General features: G+C 31.1%; 1 protein-coding gene across 7 annotated transcripts in view; it reads left to right on the top strand.

Annotated features, from left to right (window-relative positions):
- Positions 1–418: 418 nt before the first annotated feature.
- DZIP1 (DAZ interacting zinc finger protein 1) overlaps positions 419–23,952 on the top strand; it is an 88,040-nt gene continuing 64,506 nt past the window's right edge. For 3 of the 7 annotated variants that reach the window (XR_013012069.1, XM_076448292.1, XM_076448288.1), the window contains exons 1-6: positions 419–516; positions 6,125–6,298; positions 7,524–7,621; positions 10,088–10,159; positions 16,134–16,340; positions 22,803–23,021. Coding sequence is in view for 6 of the 7 variants with exons in the window: in XM_076448292.1 (XP_076304407.1) it covers positions 6,187–6,298; positions 7,524–7,621; positions 10,088–10,159; positions 16,134–16,340; positions 22,803–23,021 (708 nt within the window). In the remaining variant the exon portion in view is untranslated. Of the gene's footprint in view, positions 517–621; positions 647–808; positions 1,236–2,927; positions 3,485–6,124; positions 6,299–7,523; positions 7,622–10,087; positions 10,160–16,133; positions 16,341–22,802; positions 23,022–23,952 lie in introns of those variants that run through there. The other 4 variants (XM_076448293.1, XM_076448290.1, XM_076448289.1 and 1 more) reach the window with 4 other exon arrangements.

Raw genomic sequence — 23,952 nt, 5'->3', positions numbered from 1 at the left:
TTAGCCTTGCTCAAAATTGAAATATCGAGGTTGGAACTGGTAAAAAGTAATGAAAAATAACCCTTTTAAATCATAAATCTTAGACATGAAAAAATACTGGTTAAATGAATATCAAAGTCTTAGTGGGTTGTAAGTAAATTTGAAACATAAATAATTGTTTGATTTAAAGAACTTGTAACTTATAAATTGGACTTTCAATATATTGAACTGTTCGGAGTGATCGTAGTTTTGTTACTAAGAGGGTTAGACTAACAATTACTTGAAGTCTGAAGACTTACAACGCTAAAGGGTTGGTCTTGATATTCATGATTGGCACAGCACAAATAGCCCATTGTATAGTTACATGCTTTTAACAACAAACAACAAAACTAACATTTTTTTGATTGATAGATGTGTGTGTTTATTTATATATTTACACACAGGCGCCCATAATTGTTAGAGGTCGCTAGAGGTCTGAATTAATTTGAGAAAGAGCATTTGCAATCAAATTTAACCTTCGGGTATAACTGATTTAAGGTGTGTTGATTTAAAGTTATGATGTTACAATTTCTTGCGTTTGAAATAAAAAATTGCAAATTTTAAGTGTATAGCGGTGTTTAAAAAAATGTTTGAAGCTCTAAAGAATGACTGATTTTGAAATTATAACGTGAAAACATAGTTCATTTGTTAATATTATTTTACTTCTTCTTTGAAAATTAAAATTTTAGTTCTAAATATTGATTTTATTTCATCAACGTGTCAGTATCGTATATAAGTATTATAAATTAATGAATAATAGGTGCAGCATAATTTTATCATTCATAACGTTACAAAGTATAACAATTTTAGTATTGCACAAACATCAGTTCATTAATTGTAACGTAGTTATACTATTCGTAACTATTAGCTTGAATTTGTGATATAATAAAATAATGATAATGCTGAGAAACAAGTACCCAACTCAATGTTATGACTGAGTGTGACTGTGATGTCGTCATTGTCACTTGTATTTTCTTATCTGTCTTGTGGAACTAATGCTACAACTCTGTATGGTATTGATAATACTCTGTGCCAAATTCAATGAGTGACACTACAGACATAATTATGTTGTTTAGCTTTTTGCTAATAAGATGTAACTTTAAATGTTATTTTTTTATTCAGTCATAGACTGGTTTAATACTTGTATATTAAGACATTATCACACCAGAACTTGATATTGTAATTTGTGGTGTACCAATATGTGTTTAATAAACAAGGTAAGGAAACTTATGATAGCAGGTAAAAACTACAAAAAAGAAATGTTTGCTAAACTAAATATTGTGTGCCATACTTTATGCTTTTATGTCTGGACCGAGCTTTACAAATGTTTAAAAGATCACTTGTAGCTTATATTAAAATATTTAAGGGTTGGTAAAGTACAAACAGCATGGCAGTTACAAATAACAGAAAATGTTTGATTTCATACTTATACAAGTAATTATATTCTGTTTTATATTTTATACTTAATTACACTATGTAACAAAATTTTTACTTGTTCTTGGGCAGAAAGTGTTATTTCCCAGTTGCTGTTGTTTATGCCTACAGTAAATGAAAAAGACCTATTTTCCTCTTCAAACTTTGCTTTTGTGATCGGGGGACGTATAATGAAAACATGATGGGAGACTATATTTAGGGGCTGATAACGTGAAAATAATTTACATCACAGTCACAAATCTCAAAAACTACTCACTTCTAAATGTTTTTTGTTCATTTCTGTATAACTTTAGTATAAATACATGTAAATCTTGATTCATATGTTGTTTTATTCAGACCTTATGTAAATGAAAATGTGCAATTTTTTTGCTCGTTTTCACATAGAAAATAGGTTAATTTCTAAATTTCATTATCCAGGTCACAAAAGCAAAGTTTGAAGGGAATAATGGCCATTTTCTGTACTTTTGCAACATAAACAATTAAGAAATAACACATACTATCCAGGAACAAAATTTGTGTTACATTGTGTTATTAATTTTGATATTACAAATGTTTTTATGAGGTTGGATTCAAATAAAGGACTAGAGATAAAATGAGTACTATGTGTATTAGGAAGTTAGCAAATGGATGGAATTGTTATGCCAGCATCTATTGTGAATTTAAGCTTATCAGTGAGCAGGGCTCTCATTAAATTTAAGATTAGCAAGTACCATTTTAATTTTAGGAAAAACTTAATGAAGGAGGTCTCTCAGGCCCCCAATAGTTTTAGGCCATTATCTTGATGAATGACAAAGCCCCCACAATTTATATGCAAAAACGGCTCGTTTGGGCTGAGAAAACACTTTACATAGAAGAGCGAACAACGTTTCGACCTTCTTCGGTCATCGTGAAGGTTGACGATGACCGAAGAAGGTCAAACGTTGTTCGTTCTTCTATGTAAAGTGTTTTCTCAGCCCAAACGAGCCGTTTTTGCATATAAATTTCTCAACAAGTGGGTTTCTCGTCATCACTGATTAAAGCCCCCACAATGTTCTTGAGTTCTGTGAGAATATAATTATTTCTTGTATTTCTTTTTCCTTTAAGGTTTTACAAGTAATAATTCAATTGGCAACACAAGGAATAACCAAAGAAATTTTCAGTAATTACTCTATAACGTTTTTGTTGCTTTTTTAACATCATTTTATCTTTAAGGAGGACATTCAGTTTATCAAGTTAATATTTGATAATAGTTTTTATAACAGAACTATGCATAAGTCTATGTAAATCAATCGAATATTCATGATTTTTTTCTGCAAACTGTATAATTATGTGTGAATATAGGTTAAATCAAATGTCATTAAAATGTGTCATTTATAGATAAGTTCTATTCTGAAAGTATATTTTTGAACAGTCAAAACCATAGTAAGTCTAACTGTGAATTTATCAGAAAACTTGATTAGTAATGGTTAATAATGAAAATATTTGAAATGTAATCAGTATGGTTTATATTCATTAGTACTTATGTCTTGGAAGACTGGAAGATTTTAATTGTGCCTTTTCTTTTTACTGTATTTGTAGCCATCAACAAAATACTAAAGCATAGTCTGTAGAATTGATAAGTGTTTAAATGAGTTTGTTATTGAACATGCTGAAATGACTTTTGGCCATTCACTTTTGATTCTGATGAGTTACAAGTTTTTACAATAAAATTTGAAGAAAGAATTTTTTAGATGCTTTTATTTTTTCTTAAATCTTCATTTGTATCTGTACCTGCATTGATAATAGATTGGTAAAAAAACTGGGTCCATTTTAAAGCCACTGAATGGATATTAGTTATCACGCTATCTCCCAAGCCTATTCTGTTAATACTTTCCAGTGTCCCACTAGTCATTTTACAGTTGCTTTTTTTTAGGAAGAGTGCATATGTAACCATTGTGTCACAGCCACCAAGTGACCCTCTAAAAAGAAAATAGAGCATGACTCATTGATGGGTTGTGTGGGTCTTACTGGAAGATCATCACAACCCACCAGTAGGTTGTGTGGGAGCCAAAATGTTAAGTGAACTTATGAAATTTAATAGTCAAAAAATTATAATGAAAGCATTATAATTAAATGGACTGATCTTTTCATTATTATTTTTTAACTAATCAATCTTAAAGAACATGCCTAGCAGTTGAAACTGTTAGTAATACAACAGTTTTAAATACAGTATGCTTATATACACCATTGTAATATGAATATGCCATCTTTAGTTGATACAAACTGACAAGATCTTCAAAATTTGATTGTGATAATACTAATTAGGGCTGCTTTTCTTGTATTTATCATGTCTGCAGTCTCTCATTTAATTTTTATACTCTAGAAATAATTACTGTTGTAGTAAATAGTCATAATAACAAACTATATTACAGAAAGCCATTCAGATTTTCATAATTTAAACAAACACAGAGATTATAAAATCAAGCTAAATGTAACATTGCACATCCTTATAAAATTTAAGACTTATGTGGTAAATTGTTAACAAATTAGATGTATATGTAATTTGCAAAAAAGGTTAAAAAGAAGACAGAATATTCATTTTGCATCAGAGAACAGAGTATGGATAAATGCAAATTTTAGCTTCTAGGAAATGTGATTAGGGGAATCCCTTGTGTGTTTTGGGAATTTGTTGTTCATAACTGATGCAAGTAACTTGAATGACTTTTGGAATGATCATGTTTAACAGCGAAACACATTGTTTTCGGACTTTCATACTCACTAATAATGTTCAGATCTATATAAATTATACAAATATTCATAAAAGTATCACTTTTAATATAGTCACTTAGTATTGTAATATAATATTGATCTTTTACTTTTGAAGTAGATACCCATATCCTTGATAATAATAAAGGTACCAAAATGTGTACATGTACACCTGTTCAGTTTTCTTGGGCCTGGCATGGCTAAGTGTGTTAAGGCATGCGACTCGTAATCTGAGGGTTGCGGGTTCGCATCCTGGTCACGCCAAACATGCTTGCTCTTTCAGCTATGGGGGCATTATAATGTGATGGTCAGTCCCACTATTCGTTGGTAAAAGAGTAGCCCAAGAGTTGGCGGTGGGTAGTGATGACTAGTTGCCTTCCCTCTAGTCTTACACTGCTAGATTAGGGATGGCTAGCACAGACAGCCCTCGAGTAGCTTTGTGCAAAATTTAAAAACAAACAAACAGTGTTCTTGTCTTTGAAAGAAAATATTACAAAGCCTTACACTAATTGTATACAAGTTCTTCAAAGACTTCATATAAACCTCATCAGACTCAAGGTTTACTAAACTGAAGAATATGATGTTTTGATAAACCAACAGTCAAAGAAAAACAAAAATCCCAAACCATAATTTGAATTACCAAATTAAATAGACTTATCGGCGTGTTGTGACAATATTTAATATCAGTTTTTCATGAAACAGGCAAACCCTGAAAAAAGGGATGATAGAGTTATTTATAATCAGCTGTTGGGACTTGTATGCAAAATTTTAGAGAATAGAATACAAAGATTATTGTTATACTGCGTAACTGGTCATATTACATTTTGGGCTGTACAATGTACTTTCTAGGTTTAGTTATTGTCTTGTACAAGAATATAAATTATGTGGAAAAGGTGTGAAAGGACTTCTACCAATACCTCTCTTAAAAACTTGGCTGAAAGCTATATGATTTATTTTTTAGAAATTGTTAGAAGTTTAGATAGGCTACTTTTCAGAAGTTTGTTTCTTTATTATTATGTAATGGTTATTTAATTGTCAAAAGTAATGTGTATAAGCTTTGAAAAATGAAATGTACAAGATTATCATTTGTTATAATTGTAAGCAGAATTATTCCTTAGTTAAAGCTATTAATTGTTGAAAAGTTAACCAAATGATAGTTTGTAATCTTTACAACATACTGATTTGGAAGGTTACTTTTGATTTGGTTGGTATTTGAGTTTTCAATGTGTGATATTGTTCTAATAGTGAAATATTGCACCATGCATGTGAGATGTGCATAATATACAGGGTGTTCGGAAAGACACTGTGCACTTATATATTTATTAACAGACGAAACTACACAGTGACTTTCCGAACACCCTGTATATATGTATAGTAAGATTTAATACTGCGTCTTGTAACTTCTAAATTGTTTGTCACACTGACTTTAAATGACACGACATGAATCAGCTTTGTCTTGATGTTTCCACAAAAGTAATATTTATCTCCCCATCTTGGAGATTTCCTGAAAACTATTTTTTCTAAACTGCTGGAGTCATTAACATTTAAATGAGGCCAAATGAATAATCCCCACCCTGAGGTTTGCATAAGCATAAAACTTTTCACTCAGCCTGTTAGAGGAATCAGGTATTTCACAAAAACACTTATGGGGATTCCCCAAAAACACACCAAATTAGGTTGATTTTATGTGCTCTTATAGTTTATATTTTAGTATAACAAATTTGCATTGGATATTATATGAGTAGAAGGATTTGTAATGAAAACAAATGTCATTCTGGCAGGAAAGAGTTAAAGATTTTACTGAATCTTATTTAACATAAGAAATGTTGCTATGGTGCAAAGGGTGTTATAATGAGCTGCATCTCTTAGGTTACTTGTGTGTATTTTCTTTACAACATATCAAGAAAAAGGTAACTTTTTATTTGAAGATATTTTGATTTTTTAATAGGTTCGGATGGATGAAATTAATACAGTAAGTTAATGTTTGATGAAAGAGTGTAAACACGACAAATGGATTTCAGCAGAGATGACCTTTCATTAAAATATTTTGGAGTTTCAGTATCTACAACACCACAATTATCTTTCCAGAAAAGATGTGGACATGTTGATTGGAAAAAATTGGGTAAAGAAAGAAAACCTTATACTTTATGATATCATATAAAAATGTTTTACTTTTGTAGGTGCATGTGTATTTACCTGACCTAAGCTTTACTTAATTTCTGTTTCTGAATGATTATATTATATGGATTTAAGAATTAACATAAAATGTAGCATTGCAGTAGAAAGGGGCCTTAAAGAAATGTTATTTTACCTCAGAATATACTTAATGTATGGAATATATTATGCTCTTGTAATGGCTATATTGTTTAGAACACACAGCTTACAATCTTTTGTACTAACACTATTGTAATGTAATTGACTATTTTTTTTTTTTTTTATATTTCAATCTGTGTTTAGAAAGGACTACAATACTGCATATAAACTTTGGAGTGCTTGTCTTATGCCAAACTTGGAATCAAAGAATTATTGATAGAAATAAGCATAGAAAAAAAAACAGAATTAAATATTTTTACAAACCATGATTTTTTTCTCTTCACAAGATGTTCAAACTTTCATTGATGTCTAAAAATCTTAACCTAGTCTTGCAAAAAAAGTATTGTAGTAAAGAGCTGTGTATGGATATACTCTGACTAAAATAATATATGTGATCAACTTTCCCTGGATTTAACATTGACACTGTATGTTCAACATCTTTATTGTTGTTTTTTCAAATACCTAGCAATAAAAAATTCCAAGCCCTGCACTCTCAGAGATATTATATGATATGTATATATTTTTAATTACTTTTAATTTTGTTTATTACAGTGTGTGAAACTTCTGCAGTAAGTTCACTTTATTTGAGGTGTACACAACTTAAAATGTTGATTTCTACATGTACTCCATCATTTGGTTAAATTTGTATAGTACTGAAAATTTTTAGTTTTATACTATCACTTTACAAATGGAAAATGGAAAATAAATTTTAGATTTTAATTATGTAGTACAGTGACTTTAACAAATAGTACACTATCAAGTGCAAAATAATAAACTACAGGTGTTATGAATATTTACACATACACATCTCATATTTGAAATGCCAAACATAATTCTGGACAAAGTTGGTTTTATTCAGTTTCTATCTATACTGTTGTAAATTCCTTCAAAAATTTGATATTGAAACCATACTGAAAACAAAACCATGTACCTATTTGTATTACTTTGTAACTAAATGAACTGTTAGATCTCAAATGCTGTCTCAATCTCTACTTCAATACTTGTACTTGTGTTATAACACTTTTTTTTTTCAGCATCAGTTGATGTAGATGAAGTTGTCCGTAATTTAGATTTCAGAGCTCTGCAGGAAAATATTTCCAATGTGACTTTTTGTAACATAGAAAGCGAAGTGGTAAGTTAAACTTTCATAAATGTATTTGCATTTTTCTGAATGAAAATTACATGAAAGATTAGTGTGTTCATGATTGTTTGTGTTTGTAAATTTATGATGTAGTTGCTTAAAAAGAGAAAGAATATACCTTAGTAACACTAAAATTAATTTTTAAAACATTTAAGTAACAGTTCTGTTTTAAGTTTTTGTATGAAAGAAATATTTTATATTTTGTTTAAAATAATGTACATTGTAAAGTTCATGCATTTCAGCAGATATAGGAAATGTGCATCATAATATAAGGTAGATAAAAGTGAAATTTATTATTAAAATCTTTTAAGTGAATGTTTGGAAGTATTAGCATGAGATATAGGGATCAGTGTACTCAACCTTCTCTCTATTTGTCAGGCACATTCCCAGTTATGTTTCTACTGCTAGTTAATTTGGTAATGCTCTACTAAATTCTTTTCATGACCTTTCCTTGCTTCAATCACTGTTGTGGCTTCTGTCCTAAGGCTTTTTTTATTTGTTTTCTAATTATACACTTCTGTACTCAATTATATCCTTCACTTGGAGGTTCATTCTTGTTGATGAGTTGCCTTTCTGGCTACTTCATATTTTATCTGCAGAATAACCTCTGCATTTCTAACTCTTTCATGATGTGTACTCTTGGTTGGACACTTTGTTTCCCTTCTCTACTCTGAGCTTTCTCTCTTACAGTCTTCTATTCCTCTTTCCTGAGCTCTGTATAAATGTGTCTGTGCTCTAATAACAATATGGTGCCCTTTTCCTGCAGCTGTTGAGAGGTCCATAAAGACTGATGGTTAGGTAGAGGTATATGCAAGTTTCATACTGAAACAAATTCATCCAGTGCTATTCTTCCACAGTTGTAATAGGGCCAATAAAGACTGAGGGAGTGAGCACAGATATTCATCACAAGTGCCTTTCACTCACAGTTGGTTTTGACCCATCAAGCATATGAGGTATGGTCTTAGTGAGTCTCATAAAAACCTAACTACACTTGTTGGCTGTCCAACATCTCACATGTAGGCACTTGAACAGCTATATACTGACTCTGCCTCTCTTTCCTGTATGAGCAAAGATGAGACAAGATGCAATCTTGGATGGGTGTGCCCTCGTGAAGTTTCTGGCTTTGGGTGCCACTTCTTCAGATGCTTTCTGAAGGAAGCCCATTTTGATAATATTTACACCAGTCTTTTAACTATCTTAGCATGGGATTCTAGCTAAATTGTGAGTATTTATTTCTGAAGCTAAAATTTTCCTTATCTAAAATTTTATTTCCAATATATATTTGCCTCCTTACACATTTACACCTGTCCTACCCATTTCGCCCCCCAGTGGCACAGTGGTATGTCTGTGGACTTACACACTAAAAACCGGGTTTCGATACCCGTGGTGGGCAGAGCACAGATAGCCCATTGTGTAGCTTTGTGCTTAATTTTAAACAAACAAACAAACAAACCTACCCATTTCTGGAAGACATTTCTTACTTTTCTCATTAAAGAATGAAGATTCACAAGTGCACAAGCAAAGGAGAGGATATTATATATGGAGGTATGTTGCCTTTCCATTGGTAGAGAGTTTTTGCTGCATGATTACATTATAATGCAATGGCTCATATTCATGAGAAATTAGGTGGGAGTTTTCACAAGGCTAGTGGCATTCAACTTTTTTTGGCAGAATATGTGTAAGACCTGAACAAGATAGCAAAACTATGTGAAAGGTGAGTATCTATTGGAAGGAAGATGTTAACTTTATTTGAACCTTTGCACCAATGATTTCTATGTACATTAAATATGCTTTAAGATTTTTATGACCAAAAAAACCTATAACCTGAATGCTCAAAAAATAATTTCACAGAGGAATTAAACTTGCTCATTTTTTAAATTGGATAATATTTTAAGTTAAAAAACATTATTGCATCTCAGTTTATTAAGTTTAGACACTTTGTAAATTTTCTTGAATGGTGAATAAATAGTGTTACAAAATATCATTTTAGAAATTACAAAAGTAAATGAGTGGTACGGTGCACTGGTATTTTTTATGTGAGCCATTTGCTTTATAAATATTACTATACTTTTTTTTTCAAAGTATAGTTTGTAAATGTGTGATTGTGAAATTTCCTATACTTTGTGTTTTACTCTATACACTTATACCAAATTGTTTGGTTATCTTTTTAATTTCTTAGTTTTTACACAAGCCCATAAAGCCTGAGGAAATTTCTTATTGGGAGTTTATACAAATCAAGTCATAGCTGTATATATGTTCTTTTGGCTAGTTTAACATATTTGGTGTATTCCTGGAATCAATGTTATTATGTCATGTTGAGTTCATGCTTTTTACATGTATATTTAACTCAGTCAAAGCTTCAATGGGAATAGTTGTTCATTTCTTTGAAGTATTGTTTGTCAGTTTAAAAACAATGTTTTAATATACCAGGTTTATAACATTAAACATGCTTTGCAGATTCCTGGTTCTGTTGATCCCAATTTTTTGAAATTATTTAAGCTGGCCCAACTCATGATTGAATACCTTTTGGTAAGCATACCAAATATTTTTTCATTTAAAATGAGGATGTTGTTTCTATTTTTCACAAAGGGTATAGAAGTTCACAATTGATAAATGTGTGTAAGGTGAGAAAATATTTTAAATACATATTTTTTTTGGTTATAATGTGAGAAAAACATGGTACAAATGATCATTATTTATTTACTTTTTATTACAAAGTGTATTTTGTAATTATGTGAATGACTGGAATTATATTTTCTCTAATATCATTCTAAATAAATCAGAACAGTTATTCTGATAACATAGGTTTAGAACTAAAAAAACAAAAACTAAATATAAGAAATAAACTTATAACCTAAGCTTGTATTTAGCTTAAAAACAATTATTAATGTGGTTGATCAAATAAAAGCGTTATGCTTCATGATTTAAAAGGAAAGGCAAAATATTAATTTACAATATAGTATAGAAACTAAGTGTCCAGTTTCTCATTTTTAAGGCAATGTTTCATAAAAATGAATTTTTGTATGTACTTAATCATATTTTAGTGATAAAATTTTCACCCTGTCATAACATTCTAATATTGAGTGCACACGTGCACAAAAAATTTCAAATTTTGAGAAACAATGATAAATTTAGTTAACTAAGGTATTTTAGAATTGGCATTTTACAACATTATTTTACGTAATCTGCAAAAAAGAAAAATTCAATTTTAATTTCTTAAATCTTGCCTGTAAACAATGAACTCAGTTTTTTTAGAATTTGTCTACCCACCCAGAAGTATAGGTTTATATTTGTTTTAAAATATAATTATCCATTCCTTGCTTTTCATATGAGTTTCCTTTTCATTTTAGTAACTTTATTATTACAGGCTTCCTTCCCCTGATGTCACAGCATGTGGTTTGAATAATAAAGCAAATTGATTTATTGTCAAAATGAATGGAAAAAAAGTATTTATTCCCCTTGAGTAACGGTTAAGGAACATACTTAGATGCCATTTGATGTAGCCTGAAATTTTGTTTAGTGTGAACTCTCCATGCTCAAGCTGAATAGTTTATTGTTATTTGTAGTAATTATACATTTTTTAAAGCCTGTTTAGTAAGTTTTGTACAGTATAATTAAGTATTTCCCCTACGTAAAGGAAACAGTCTAGAGATATAGGTCACACTTCTCTGTTCCAGAAAGGGTTTATCCTACCTGCATGGGTTGTGGTTAAAATACACATCGCAACCATTTGCAGAGTTACATTCAAAATTTAATGAAACAACTTTATTTCTGATGTATGTCAGTAGATTTTGCACCAATACACAGTGCATAATTCAAGGTGTAGTATTATTTAAATTTTAATTTCTTAATTCAAAAAAAAATGTTTTTAATCTTCAGTTTTCTATGTTATGTGATGCCTTTTCACTCTAAATTCTGTTTTAAATATTCTGTCTTTCCTTACATGGGTTTCAGAATGTCTACCAATTAAATAATTGCTTCCCAGTGGTATAATGGTATGTCTGTAGACTTACAATGCAAAATATTGGGTTTCAGTACTTGTGGTGGGCAGAACACAGTTAGCCCATTGTATAGCTTTGTGTATAACTACAAACAACAACAATAACCAATTACATACACCAGTTAGAAATATTCACAGGTCAGAATGTGAGGCATGAACCTCCTATCTTTTTTGTTTTTTTTTCTCAGGTATCAGTAAATCTGTCACTTTCCCCATCTCCATAGAAGTTTCCTCCCAACTCTTCATATTTTGGAAATTACTTGTTTTTTCATGCTTATTTACCAGTGGTACTTTTTTGTTAACTAAAAGAAACTCCATTTTGTGAGATACTTGATTATGAGGTCTTTATTTTATTTTGGTAAAAGGCACCAGTTACACACACCAGTTAGAAATATTCACAGGTCAGAATGTGAGATATGAACCTTCTATCTTCTTTTTTTTTCTCTAGTAAGTAATGAAATTTTTAAATCATTTTTATGGGTTAGCTAGAAAGCCAGATAAAATATAGTCATTTTGGAGTTTTTTATTTTTGTTTTGAATCATTTTTTGTGTTTTAATATGATATTTGAAAGCTATATAAATTATTTTTTGGAAAACCTACTCAGTGAAAAAGTTAAGAATTAATAGGGACTGGCTTCCAAGAACAAAAGACTTCAGTTTTGAAGTAATCATTAAATGTCTTATTTGTCTACATATATTTATTTATTGATATGTATTTTTCAATAAAAATAACTAAAATGTAAAAATTAAGAACTTGTTAGGTTAAAAAAAATTAAATGAAAAAAAATTTTGTTTCATCATAAGTAATATATAAGGAACACACTTAGATGCCATGTGACATAACCTGAAATTTTGTGTAGGGTAAACTCTCCACACTTAAGCTGGATAACTTATTGTTATTTGTGGTAATTATGTATGGCTCAAATTGCAATAAAACAAAATTCAATGAAGTTAAATACACAGGGTATTGTGTTGTGTAGTCAGAAAAACCTGTAGGAATGATAGTTTAGAAAATATCCACTTTCTTTATCTGGGACTGTGGTAATCCAAACTGCACATATTTTTAGTGGGAGTGCTCTACTGAACTTTTACTTCATAGACCAAATTTCAAGGCAATCCATTAAGAAATACATTATATATAAAATCTCCAAGTTTGATTGAATTTGTTCCTTTTTTTTTCTTTCTTTGCACCACAAAACAGAAACATGATCTGATAGAAAAAAAATACTTTCATGGACTTTTTCATATTTGGTGTATTTGCAAAACTTGGGTGTCAAATCTAGTTTAATTATAACTCACTTAAAATGTTATTCAAGAAACACTGCTCAATTTGGACCAAAATTTTGGCATAGGTTGCATACCTATACAAAAAGTCGTGAGCTGTTGATCTGAAATTTCTATTACAGCTTCACCTAAGAATAAAAATGGACTGTTTTTTAGTTTTTTTTGTCATTTAAATTAAAGACTTCTAACTTAAAATGACAAAACTGTGATGAAAGCACATGCAGGTATACAAGTATTAGTTAGGTCAAGTAAACTAGATTAGCAGTTTTTAGCTCAAGATTTCAAAAGAATCATATAAGTGGACAGTTATTATTCATTGTCAACTTTTAAGCACATATTTGCTAAAATTTTGAACTTCTCCCAATTAAAGAGCATTTAGCATCACATGATATTAATCTAAACACTTAATATAAGTAATGATGCTTAATACAACTATGACAAGTACATGTGGGTGGTGACAATAAACTGTTTATCTCATTTCCACTTCATTACTATGAAGCAAGTTATTAACATTGTTTCAAAAAGAAAAACTACCACCATATATTTTTAAATAATGTGGATGGATCTATAAAGTGTAGGTTTGTTCCAAATAGTAGAGTTGCAGTCATAATGTTGATGGTGGTTACTATTGAGTGTTACTTTCTTACTTTCTGTGGCTTGTTGGTGTCTGTCAATAAAAAAGTCATGATATGTAATCAAAAACACCTTAGTTATGAAAAAAGTTGTAGCCAAAAACGATTGAGCTTGTATCTTAAAGGAATAAATTTAAGTATGTTAATCTGACTGGTATCTACACTTATAACACTGATAAGACTTTTAACATCGAATATTCATTCATTAGTCAGTTAATCTGCACATTTTATATTGCCCACCATCATGCCTTAAGATGAACAGAAGATGTGGCCTGGCTAACAAATGAACATTTGCTGTAAAATTGTTATCAATGTTAAAAGTGTAGCAACCAGTTTAACAACAAATTTTGATTTTATTTCTTTAAATTGTGCAATCAGCCCTTTTTTCACATGTAAGGTGTCTTTGATTAGACAAGTAAATTGTTATGAGTCTTAGGCTGTTTAAAATAAATACCATAATATTTTGCAATCTGCAATCAATCTAGAAAAAATATATTTTCTATTTATTTTTGGTGGTTACAGCTTTGGTGAAAAGGGCCAAGTTTTTATAATCTTAGAGGAGAGAAAACAATAGATCAAATATGAAGTTTTGTTGAAGAAAAAACTTTTCAGATTCATTTAGAAGTTATGCAAATGAAATTTGAAAATCTGAAAATGAAAAAAATTGATTCTTTACTTTAGAATCACCTTGCATTCAGACTAGTCTGAGGAAGTTGATTAAAGTAATTTTATAAAAAACTCTTAAGTAGAAACACTTTATTACAAATTCTGAATTTTTTTTGTACAGCATACTTATAATAGTTACTCAAAATTTTGTGAAGATAAACTAAGGATATTTAGAATTTTAGTAAGTATTAATTTTCTAATGGACCAATCCTGTATATGCATGGGATTAATACTAATCATGATTGAAGAAAGTGTTCAGTTACACATAAGGTGAATATTGCACATTTTAAAAAATTGAATGGAGCTAAGCATTTGAATTATACATTTCACAGTTTTAAAAATTGAATGCAAGATTAAAGAACTAACAATTTGATTACTGATTCAGTGTCAAATTACCCTCATGACTATAGAATGAGAAGCAGAAAGAAGTAAGTGTAAAAATGATGACGTGAATTTTTTGTTGCTTATCGTTCATTTACATGTAAACAGGTAAGAGAATTTTACTGAAGAAGTATGTTGTTATATTTACATGGTATTTTGAATTTGACTCTTAAAAGTTCTGTATTGACTAACATTAGAAATGAAGAATAGTACTTTTGTTATTACAATGTTCATTGGTAGAGCAACTAGTCAATATAGATATTAATTCAATATAATCAACATGCTGTTTTAAAACCTGTTTGATATAGGTGTCTCTTGAGTTACAAAACATTCATTATGTTTTTTCACTGTAATGTAATTAACTTCATGGGCATTTTTTTATTTGCATTTACACTTCTCTGAAGTGAAAATTTATGTAAAAGTCATAATAAACTTTTGCTTGTTACGAAGCAATTTTTCACTAATATGAAATTCAAATAGCTAATACATTATTTTTCTGAGTTATAATATTGAAGTACCTTTTGCTACTAAGCTGTTTTTTTCACTACTAAGTAATTTAAGCTCAGTAGTGCTTAGACAAAATTCACCAGTTACTGCCATAGTGACTACTTGGTGAGTACACTATGTTTTGTATTATATTAATGAAAATGTCTTTTTGTTTTAAGTTTTGTGTGTGTTAATTATATTTTTCTTGCATTTTAGTACATTATTCTATTAAAATGTACTGTAACTTAGGTTACAGTAAAGGTTAGTTTTAGTTCAGGGATAAATTGTTATTATTTGTATATTGTATAAAAATAATACAAATTATTTTATTTTTTGTAGATAATTATCTTTTTCTTTGTAGAAAAGTTTTTTGTATAGAAATAATTAAATTTCATGAAACATTGTTTTAAAACCATTCACTTGGAAAATGGGAAACAGTTATGGGAAATGTAAAACAAAATGTATTTTGTGAAATTGTCTTAGCAAATGGAAGTAGCATGCTTTTTTTACTTTCTCGTTTTTCTGTCATTGTCAGTTGAATCTTTATTTAAATTATAGAGAACAGTAAATTGCATTGATGGTTGGTCCTTATCTAGTAGAGAAAAATACTTCTGTGTAGAAGAGTTTGATCATTTTTGAATATTGTTGAAGCTTCTTTAGTAGAGAACAGTTTCTGTAGTCTCAGAATTATAATTTTGAAGATTATTATATTTGTATACTTAACAGTTTTATTTCTTTTACCTGGTACTGTGTTAACACATTGAAAGATATGCATATTGAAATATAAGGCACATATGGTATTTGTTTAAACTTTTCCTTAGTTTTCTTTACAGAAAGACAAACTATGATGCATAATAGAATTTAGAAATTAAATTAGAATTATTTAAGTGTTACAAAACAGTTAACAGCTTTAGTTTAAAATTATTCTTTCTGTTGAAAGGTATTGAATTAAATTTCTTCATTACACAACCAACTTTGGTCACTGAAAGCTGAATTTGATATACTTTGTTTTCATTTGTGTAAAAATAGTGCTAATGTTTTAATTTGCTTGCAGCATTCTCAGGAATATTTAACTGAAGTACTTCATGTTCTTGAAGAAAAACATGAACAGACAACTAAAGAATTATCTGAGCTTCAAGCACTTAGAGCTAATGATCAGAAGCAGTTGCTGGAGCTTCGAAAAGAAAACAAGAAACGAAGGAAGATGCTTCTCCAGAATCAACAGAATCTCCAAGCTGAAATTGTACCAGGGTATTTCAAAGTAAAAAACTATTTTTACATGTTTTCCATTCTGAGTATGTGTACAAACGCACACACTCACACACAGAATTAGAAGGGGGGAAGGGATATATTTTTTAACACATTTAATCATAATAAAACATTACTGTTAGGTTGTAACATGCAAATGTCTGTTGCTATCTTGACTAAATTTCGGTATAAACCAGCTGGAGCTGGCAAGAAACAAAAAAGAGAAACTTTCACCATGTATGCTGCTGCCAGAAAAAACAGAGTAGAGATAACTTGTTAGATTCACCACAAGAAGGAAGTGCTATCACCAAGATTATAAAGTGCAAATTGATAGCCTACTCAAGTCAGCAAATGCATCAACAGTGCCAGTGGTAATTAGAACATGTGACAAATATCAAGAAGTGCTAACAAAGCACAGCATATCAGTAGGTCAAGAAAGTGAAAGTCCTATCAGAAAATGGGTGCAGCAGTGTGAACCATTCTAGTATCTGATGACCAGAGGATGAGCAAGGTACATTCATGTGTGCTAATTTATGAACATTGAGAAAGTTTCTCACAGCAAGAATAAATGAGGAGGGGATACCATGCTATATGGGAGATCTTAAGGCCATGTGTATGAAGGCATCCATGTGTGACTTGATGGTTGATAATGTACTTAGCAGTAGAAATTTGCAGGGATCAGACAGAAAGGAGTCTGATGAGGTATTGGCAGTCATCAGAGAAGGGCTCAATAAAGGAAAATGCAAGCAAGGCATCGAGCCCCTTCAAGCCTTGAAATGTGACATCCCAGTGTAGCTTCAAAGAGTAAACTAGAGTTAAAATTTGTCCTAAACAAGTAGGTAAAAATGGATAAATAAAATAGTATATACCTATCCAATTAGTAGTAGTGATATATATTGTTAATGTGCAGGTTTGGAAATGTGTATTACAGAAAGATTTTATCTGGAAATCTGAGGATGAACCATATTGTCTGCATATAATATGTATGCTGCTTCATAGTGCTGTGCAGTATATATTAATTATGATTTGATTGTATTTGCCATGATGTTCCTGTAAAGCTTCATTTAAGCTTACATGCAGGAGAAAATAAGTTCTTAGTTTGTTTCATACATGTTTTCTAACTTTATGACACAAATTTCTTTTTCCAATAAATCATTCCAACTTGTAGTTTCAGTTATAAACATTAAGAACTTATGATGATATGCTGTTTATTCAACTTTGTTGTGGAAATAGTAGTTTTTTAAATTAAACAGCTGAAGAAACACTTGTAAGTAGTTTGGAACTGTATCTCCTGACCTTATCATAATATTCAATCACACACAATTTTACACTGTCCTTTACAAGAAGGATGCATGTCAGCCTGTTAAAAGTGTTAGAATTCTTATATATATATATATATTTTAAAGGTATTTACCCAATTTTTTGATCTCGTGTTTATTGCTGTCATGAACATAAAAATTTGTAAATGGTAACTGGAAAAGTATTGAAGAATGTCATAATATTTTACATGTGAAAAAATAATGCAACTAGGTGAAATTTGATGGAAATGCACTTTAAACAGGTTGGGAAAGTTGTCAATTTGAAAAATCAATATCTTGTTTGCAGATTTGAAAATGTAGAAAGTTCTTTTACTACTTAGCATTGCAAAATTATTTGGGAGAAGCTAAAAGAAAGTGCAAGAAAACATTTAAGAAAAATTGTAGTTTAGCCACTAAACAGGTTTGTCAGATATAACTGTTATGTGTGGGTTATTAGCACAGTGCATGTATAAATGTTGCAACACTTTCATTGCTGAATATGGTTTGGGATTGATGCAGTACTTATTAGAAAGCCCATGATTTAGTTAAAGTACATATTTATTATATCAATTGCTGTCAACTGCTCCTCTTGAATTTCCTGATACATATGCTGTTCACCCTTCATATCAAAATGAAAGCTATTTTGGCATCTACTAGGTGAAACTAGTGCTGTTTTTGATGAAAGTAGTGAAGAATGAATCCATACAGATGAGAAATGACAGTGAGGCAGAGATGAAGAATAATGTTATAGGCATGAGAATGATAATTATGCTACTGTGGAAGGACCAAAACCATGAAGTACTTAAAGTATTGCGAGGCAAGGATTTTTTACTGCAGGTTGAGAATGGGGATGATGTCCTTAAATACATTGATAAATTTTAAGTGATAACTTGTGTGCCCTAATAAGTGTGAAAACCACCTTGTAAGCCAAACAGTTTAAGTTTATGTAATAAACTAGATAGTCTTTGAAATAGTCTTAAATACTGATAAGTATTAAATTAAGATAAGAAAATCAATTGCACTATTGGCCAAGCCTAATGTTTAGCATGCTCATCTGTTAATCTGAGGGTCCATGGTTTGTATCCTGTTGTTCTAAAAACTTGGTTTATAATTTGGGACTACAGATGCAGTATATGAGTTGTGTAGCTTAAGCTAATTTTGGGTACTATTGACTAGCTGTCTTCCCTCTAGACTATCATTTCAAAATTAAGGAAGTATGGCACAGAATCCATTATGTAGTTTTTTTTGTGAAATTTCAAAACAAAACCTATTGCAGTACTGTTGAAAAGCTAAAAAGTTGAGTTTCTTTTTATTTTGTTTGAAACTTTTCCATTCAAAGAGTGTTTATATCATTCAATTGCTCTAATGGTGCTGTTTGTTTTGGCAGAAGTTGACAGGTAAAAATAGCCAATCTTACATCACAAAGTATGACATGTATAAAATACTTTGCAATATAAAACTTTTGTTATTTTGAATATTTTAAAACAGTAAATTAACAACACAAAACATTAAAATTGATACACAATTAAAACCATTTCTGAAATATGGACACTGTATGTTTCAATGTTTACTATGTCATTATCAGAATAAAGAGTAGAAACTGAAAACAGCATAAGAGCAAAAATTGAGATCTACAGTCTCACCTTACAGCAAGACAAAAGACCCAAGAATGCCAATAGTGTCAAGGCCAGCTAATCCAAGCTACCCAGGTTTGATGAATTTAAAGTTTACACAAATACTTTCTTGGAGAGGTATGAAAAAGTTGCCAAAAGTCAGAACTAAGACAAAGGGACTGGGCATTCTGTCTCAGGCATATTTCCATAGGACTGTGATAAGTTAAAAGTTTCCTTGTTGAAATGTTATGAACTGGCAGTGGAAGGGTTTTGCAAAAAGTTCAGGGAAGTCAAACTTGACACTGGAGAAACTGTAAGTTTGTGACATGTCTACAGCAGTAATTTGCAAGGAGGACTGACACGGCAAAGTGCAAAGATAGTTTTGGAGGATTGACATATTTCTCAATACACGAAAAGTTCATGATAACTTGCATCTATAACATATCACTGTTTTTAAAATATGGTGAGAAATAAACAAACAAATGGAATAAGATATGTTATAAAATGAGGCACATTGTAAGTGAGTGCAAGTTTGTCACCAGCAATTAACTGCAGAAATTTCAATATAAACCAGCTGGAGCTGGCAAGAAACAAAAAAGAGAAACTTTCACCATGTATGCTGCTGCCAGAAGAAACAGAGTAGAGATAACTTGTCAGATTCACCACAAGAAGGAAGTGCTATCACCATGATTATAAAGTGCAAATTGATAGCCTACTCAAGTCAGCAAATGCATCAACAGTGCCAGTGGTAATTAGAACATGTGACAAATATCAAGAGGTGCTAACAAAGCACAGCATATCAGTAGGTGAAGGCTACATTATGGACAAGAAAGTGAAAGTCCTATGAGAAAAATGGGTGCAGCAGTGTGAACCATTCTAGTATCTGATGACCAGAGGATGAGCAAGGTACATTCATGTGTGCTGATTTATGGAACATTGAGAAAGTTTCTCACAGCAAGAATAAATGAGGGGGGATACTATGCTATATGGGAGATCTTAAGGCAATGTGTATAAAGGCATCCATGTGTGACTTGATGGTTGATAATGTACTTAGCAGTAGAAGTTTGCAGGGATCAGACAGAAAGGAGTCTGATGAGGCATTGGCAGTCATCAGAAGGGCTCAATAAAGGAAAATGCAAGCAAGGCATCGAGCCCCTTCAAGCCTTGAAAGGTGACATCCCAGTGTAACTGTATGGGAATTTGAAGGAAACACAGAGTGGAGACCCTTCAGTGCAGAAGCTTTGGAACAGTGCCCAGGAGAAAGTGCAGTACTGTAGCTGTCAAGGCTGTTGTACTTGGGAGGTTGAATACATAATAGTATCAACAGAATACTTGACTCGACTCAAGTGATGAAATCATTTGTGGAAATATATCTTGGAGCAAAGAAGATAGAAAACAGACTTTCCAGCAGTTTGTTTTGGTTGGGGGTCATCAGAGATGTGACAAGATCCTGCAGGTTATGTAACATCTGCCAAAAGACAGTACTTAGAGTGCAGGTAACCAAGGTGCCATTGGGTGAGATGATTCTCATAGAAGAATCATTCAGCAGAGTAACTGTAAGCATGCCTGGACCACTAGCACCTGTGTCTGACAAGGGCATCCAGTAAATGCTGACAGTAATTGACTATGCAACACATTACCCAAAAGCAATATCATTGCCAACATAGAAACAGAAGAAGCTCTCCTGGAAGTGTTCTACAGAGTAGGTTTTTCAAAAGAAGTATTGAGAGACAGAGTAACCTAGTTCATCCAGGACAGGATTACCGGTCCGTGAGTCCTGGAGCTGAAGACTTCCAGTATGCCTACTCACACTTGTTCATGATACAAGCAAATAAAGTGGCCATTCATGCTTTAGATTTTTCAAGCTATCATTAAGTTAATATCATTGCAGGAAATGGCAATAGTTATTAACAATAGTTATGTACGTGTTCTTTCATTTTACCTCCTCTGGGATCTAAGCACTCACCCACATGTTTGCCGTGCATGGTAACCCATGAAAGAGAGGAGAGGATCCTGGTGGTTGAGGGGTCCAACCCTAACACACCACTTTGGCCTTCAATTCCTGTAGATGGGCAGCCTCAGGGTAGCCACTCCTGGGTCAGTCGGCTAGGGTCAACAAAGTACCAGTGTTGGATATTCTCAACAGGTGTTGTGGACATTGTATCTGATGCCGGTGTTTGGGTATAGTGCTCATGAAACCCTAGCGTTGCTACAGTGTCCTTGTTTGGCATTGTAGTGTGTTTCCTTGTAGAGCTCCATGGTGGGTGGGATCAGTGAGCACTGAAATATTCCTTTTCTTTTATTATGGATCCTCCAAATAAAAACTTAAATAAAATAATGAAAAAAGAGTCCATAGGTAAACAACCATGTCTTGAAGATTCTGAGCAGCAATCTTCAACATCTGTAACACCTGTTGTACCTCATTTTCTTATCTTACATTCTCTTTCAGACAAATCTTTAAGGCAAATGTCTCCCTTTTTCACTCAGATGGGACTTGTTGGCTCTCCAAAGTCAGTAAAGAAGCTTCGATCTGGTGACATATTGGTGGAAACATCCACATCTCAACACAGTGAACTCCTCTTGCATTCAAAGGCAATTGAGGATATACCTATTGAGGTTACACCTCATGCTACTTTGAATTTATTACAGATTAGATTATGTTATTACAAATAAGCATAACATTACAATTTCCATGTAGGGGGTCAATTAATGTAAAATCAAATAGCTTAACCACTTGTCTTTTAAAGAACTAATTGTTAAAGGAAATATCATTTAATAGGAGGTTACTCATTAGGTGTGGTATTGTTTTATGATGCACCAAACAAATTAACTTCCAGATTTGTCATTTTACCTAGTTTATTGTGGTGTAAGCCCAGTTGAAATGCGTGATATATTTATCATTGAATACTTTTAATGTGTATATATCATAATTAACATTAACATAAAGTATATGTGTAACTGGTAGACTTAATTATAATATTATCATTGACATTAATACATGTGACGGTTATCACCAATACATATAGCTTTCAAAAAATACAGTAGCCCTATCTGAGAGTGGCATAAGTAAAGCTAAATTATTATTTTAGTATTAAAAGATAAGAACACAAGTCAACTGTATAAAATATTGTGTGATAAGTAGCTATACACACCAAATAATGCATATGTATGTACATATATAATTTGTGTATAATAGAAGTATAGTTTTATGCACATTTTAATTTTTTTTACATGACCAACCCATTACACAACATTTTTGCAGAATTACTTTTATTAACTATAAATGTTTTTTTTTTGGGTACTGAATCTGTGCAGTGTACAAATCAGATAAATTCTGTCATTAATTGTGACTTATAATGTCTTATCAAAAAATGTTTACATTAAGTGTTAATTTTTTATAATAAGAATGTTAATTATTTTCTATTTTGTGACAAAGTATTTAAAATTCCTGTAATAGAATAATGACTTGTGTTTCTCTTTCAAAAGATTTGTATTTTTCGTGGGTTTAGCTATATGTTACTTTTTTTTACATTTTCAAGGTTTTTAATGTTATTTTCTTATTAGTGTGAGTTCTGCCCAAAGGTCTTTGTTTCTGCTGCATACTTACAAAGTCATTATGGAAGACGACATGGGAATAAGCTGCAGACTGCGCAAACTGTTATTGTAAATGATCCCAAAATAGAAGAACTTGAAAAGGAGCTAAATCAGATTCACAATAGACTTAAGGAAACACAAGAGGAGTTAGAGAAGGAGAGAGCTTCTTTTGCCAGTCTTTGTGCTAAGGTATTAATTACCTCAAACTGTGGTCTTCATTCTAAGATTAACAGTAAACTAGAATTTTTTTCGTGAAGTAAAATTTCTTCTCCAAAAAAAAGCATTTTGAAATTTAAAAAATAAAAATGTAAGCAGTTAGGCTTTTAATTAATTCAAGATGTACTTGGTTTCTCTAAACATTAAATTTATAAGAAATTCCAATATAATAGTACTGTCTGTTGTATGTCCATATACAGTTATGACAAAGTGTTTGTACCCTTGCATTGTGTGTAGGTTTTTTCCTCATGACTTAAAAAGTATCATGATTAGGATAATGAAAGTATAGTATATTACAAATATTATACTAATACACATCTACATAAATTTTTATGTAAATTGAATGACAAATAAACTGTTTATAAACAAATAACCAAACATACGAGGGGCAGAAAGTGTTCATGCATCTATTTTAATGATCAATTGTGTAGCCTTTCAGGTGAATTAGATTTACAGTCAGTGGCAAACAAGTCATGACATCATGGTAGTTACACATATTGAATATTGGGATACAGTCATGTCCAGTCATTGCAATAACTCTTATTCAACAACTGATAAAACAGAAAGCTACAAAAATCTTATTTGTCTATGTGATCTAGATTTCACAACATAAGTTTTATTAGTATTGAAAACTGCAAATAAAATAATTTTTCTTCATGAAAACTTTTATCACTGTGAAATTCTTTACTAGATATTTCTTCAAATTGTATATATATATATATATATATATATATTTGTTTTTACAGTTTAACAAGTACAGTTGCAGTTTCTCAGTTAATGTCCATGCAATTTAATTTTAACCCTCTGGGTCATGTGGAGAATTTCCAAATTTGAGTAAATATAATAATAATTCAAACTATTTAAAATATTTGACAGAATGTTAATTTATTAACATTTTAAAGTA

The sequence above is a fragment of the Tachypleus tridentatus genome, chromosome 8, assembly GCF_004210375.1.
Source record: "Tachypleus tridentatus isolate NWPU-2018 chromosome 8, ASM421037v1, whole genome shotgun sequence".
NCBI classification, from domain to species: domain Eukaryota; kingdom Metazoa; phylum Arthropoda; class Merostomata; order Xiphosura; family Limulidae; genus Tachypleus; species Tachypleus tridentatus.
The sequence above is the reverse complement of the archived record's forward strand: the minus strand, read 5'-3'. Positions and strand labels throughout refer to the sequence as shown.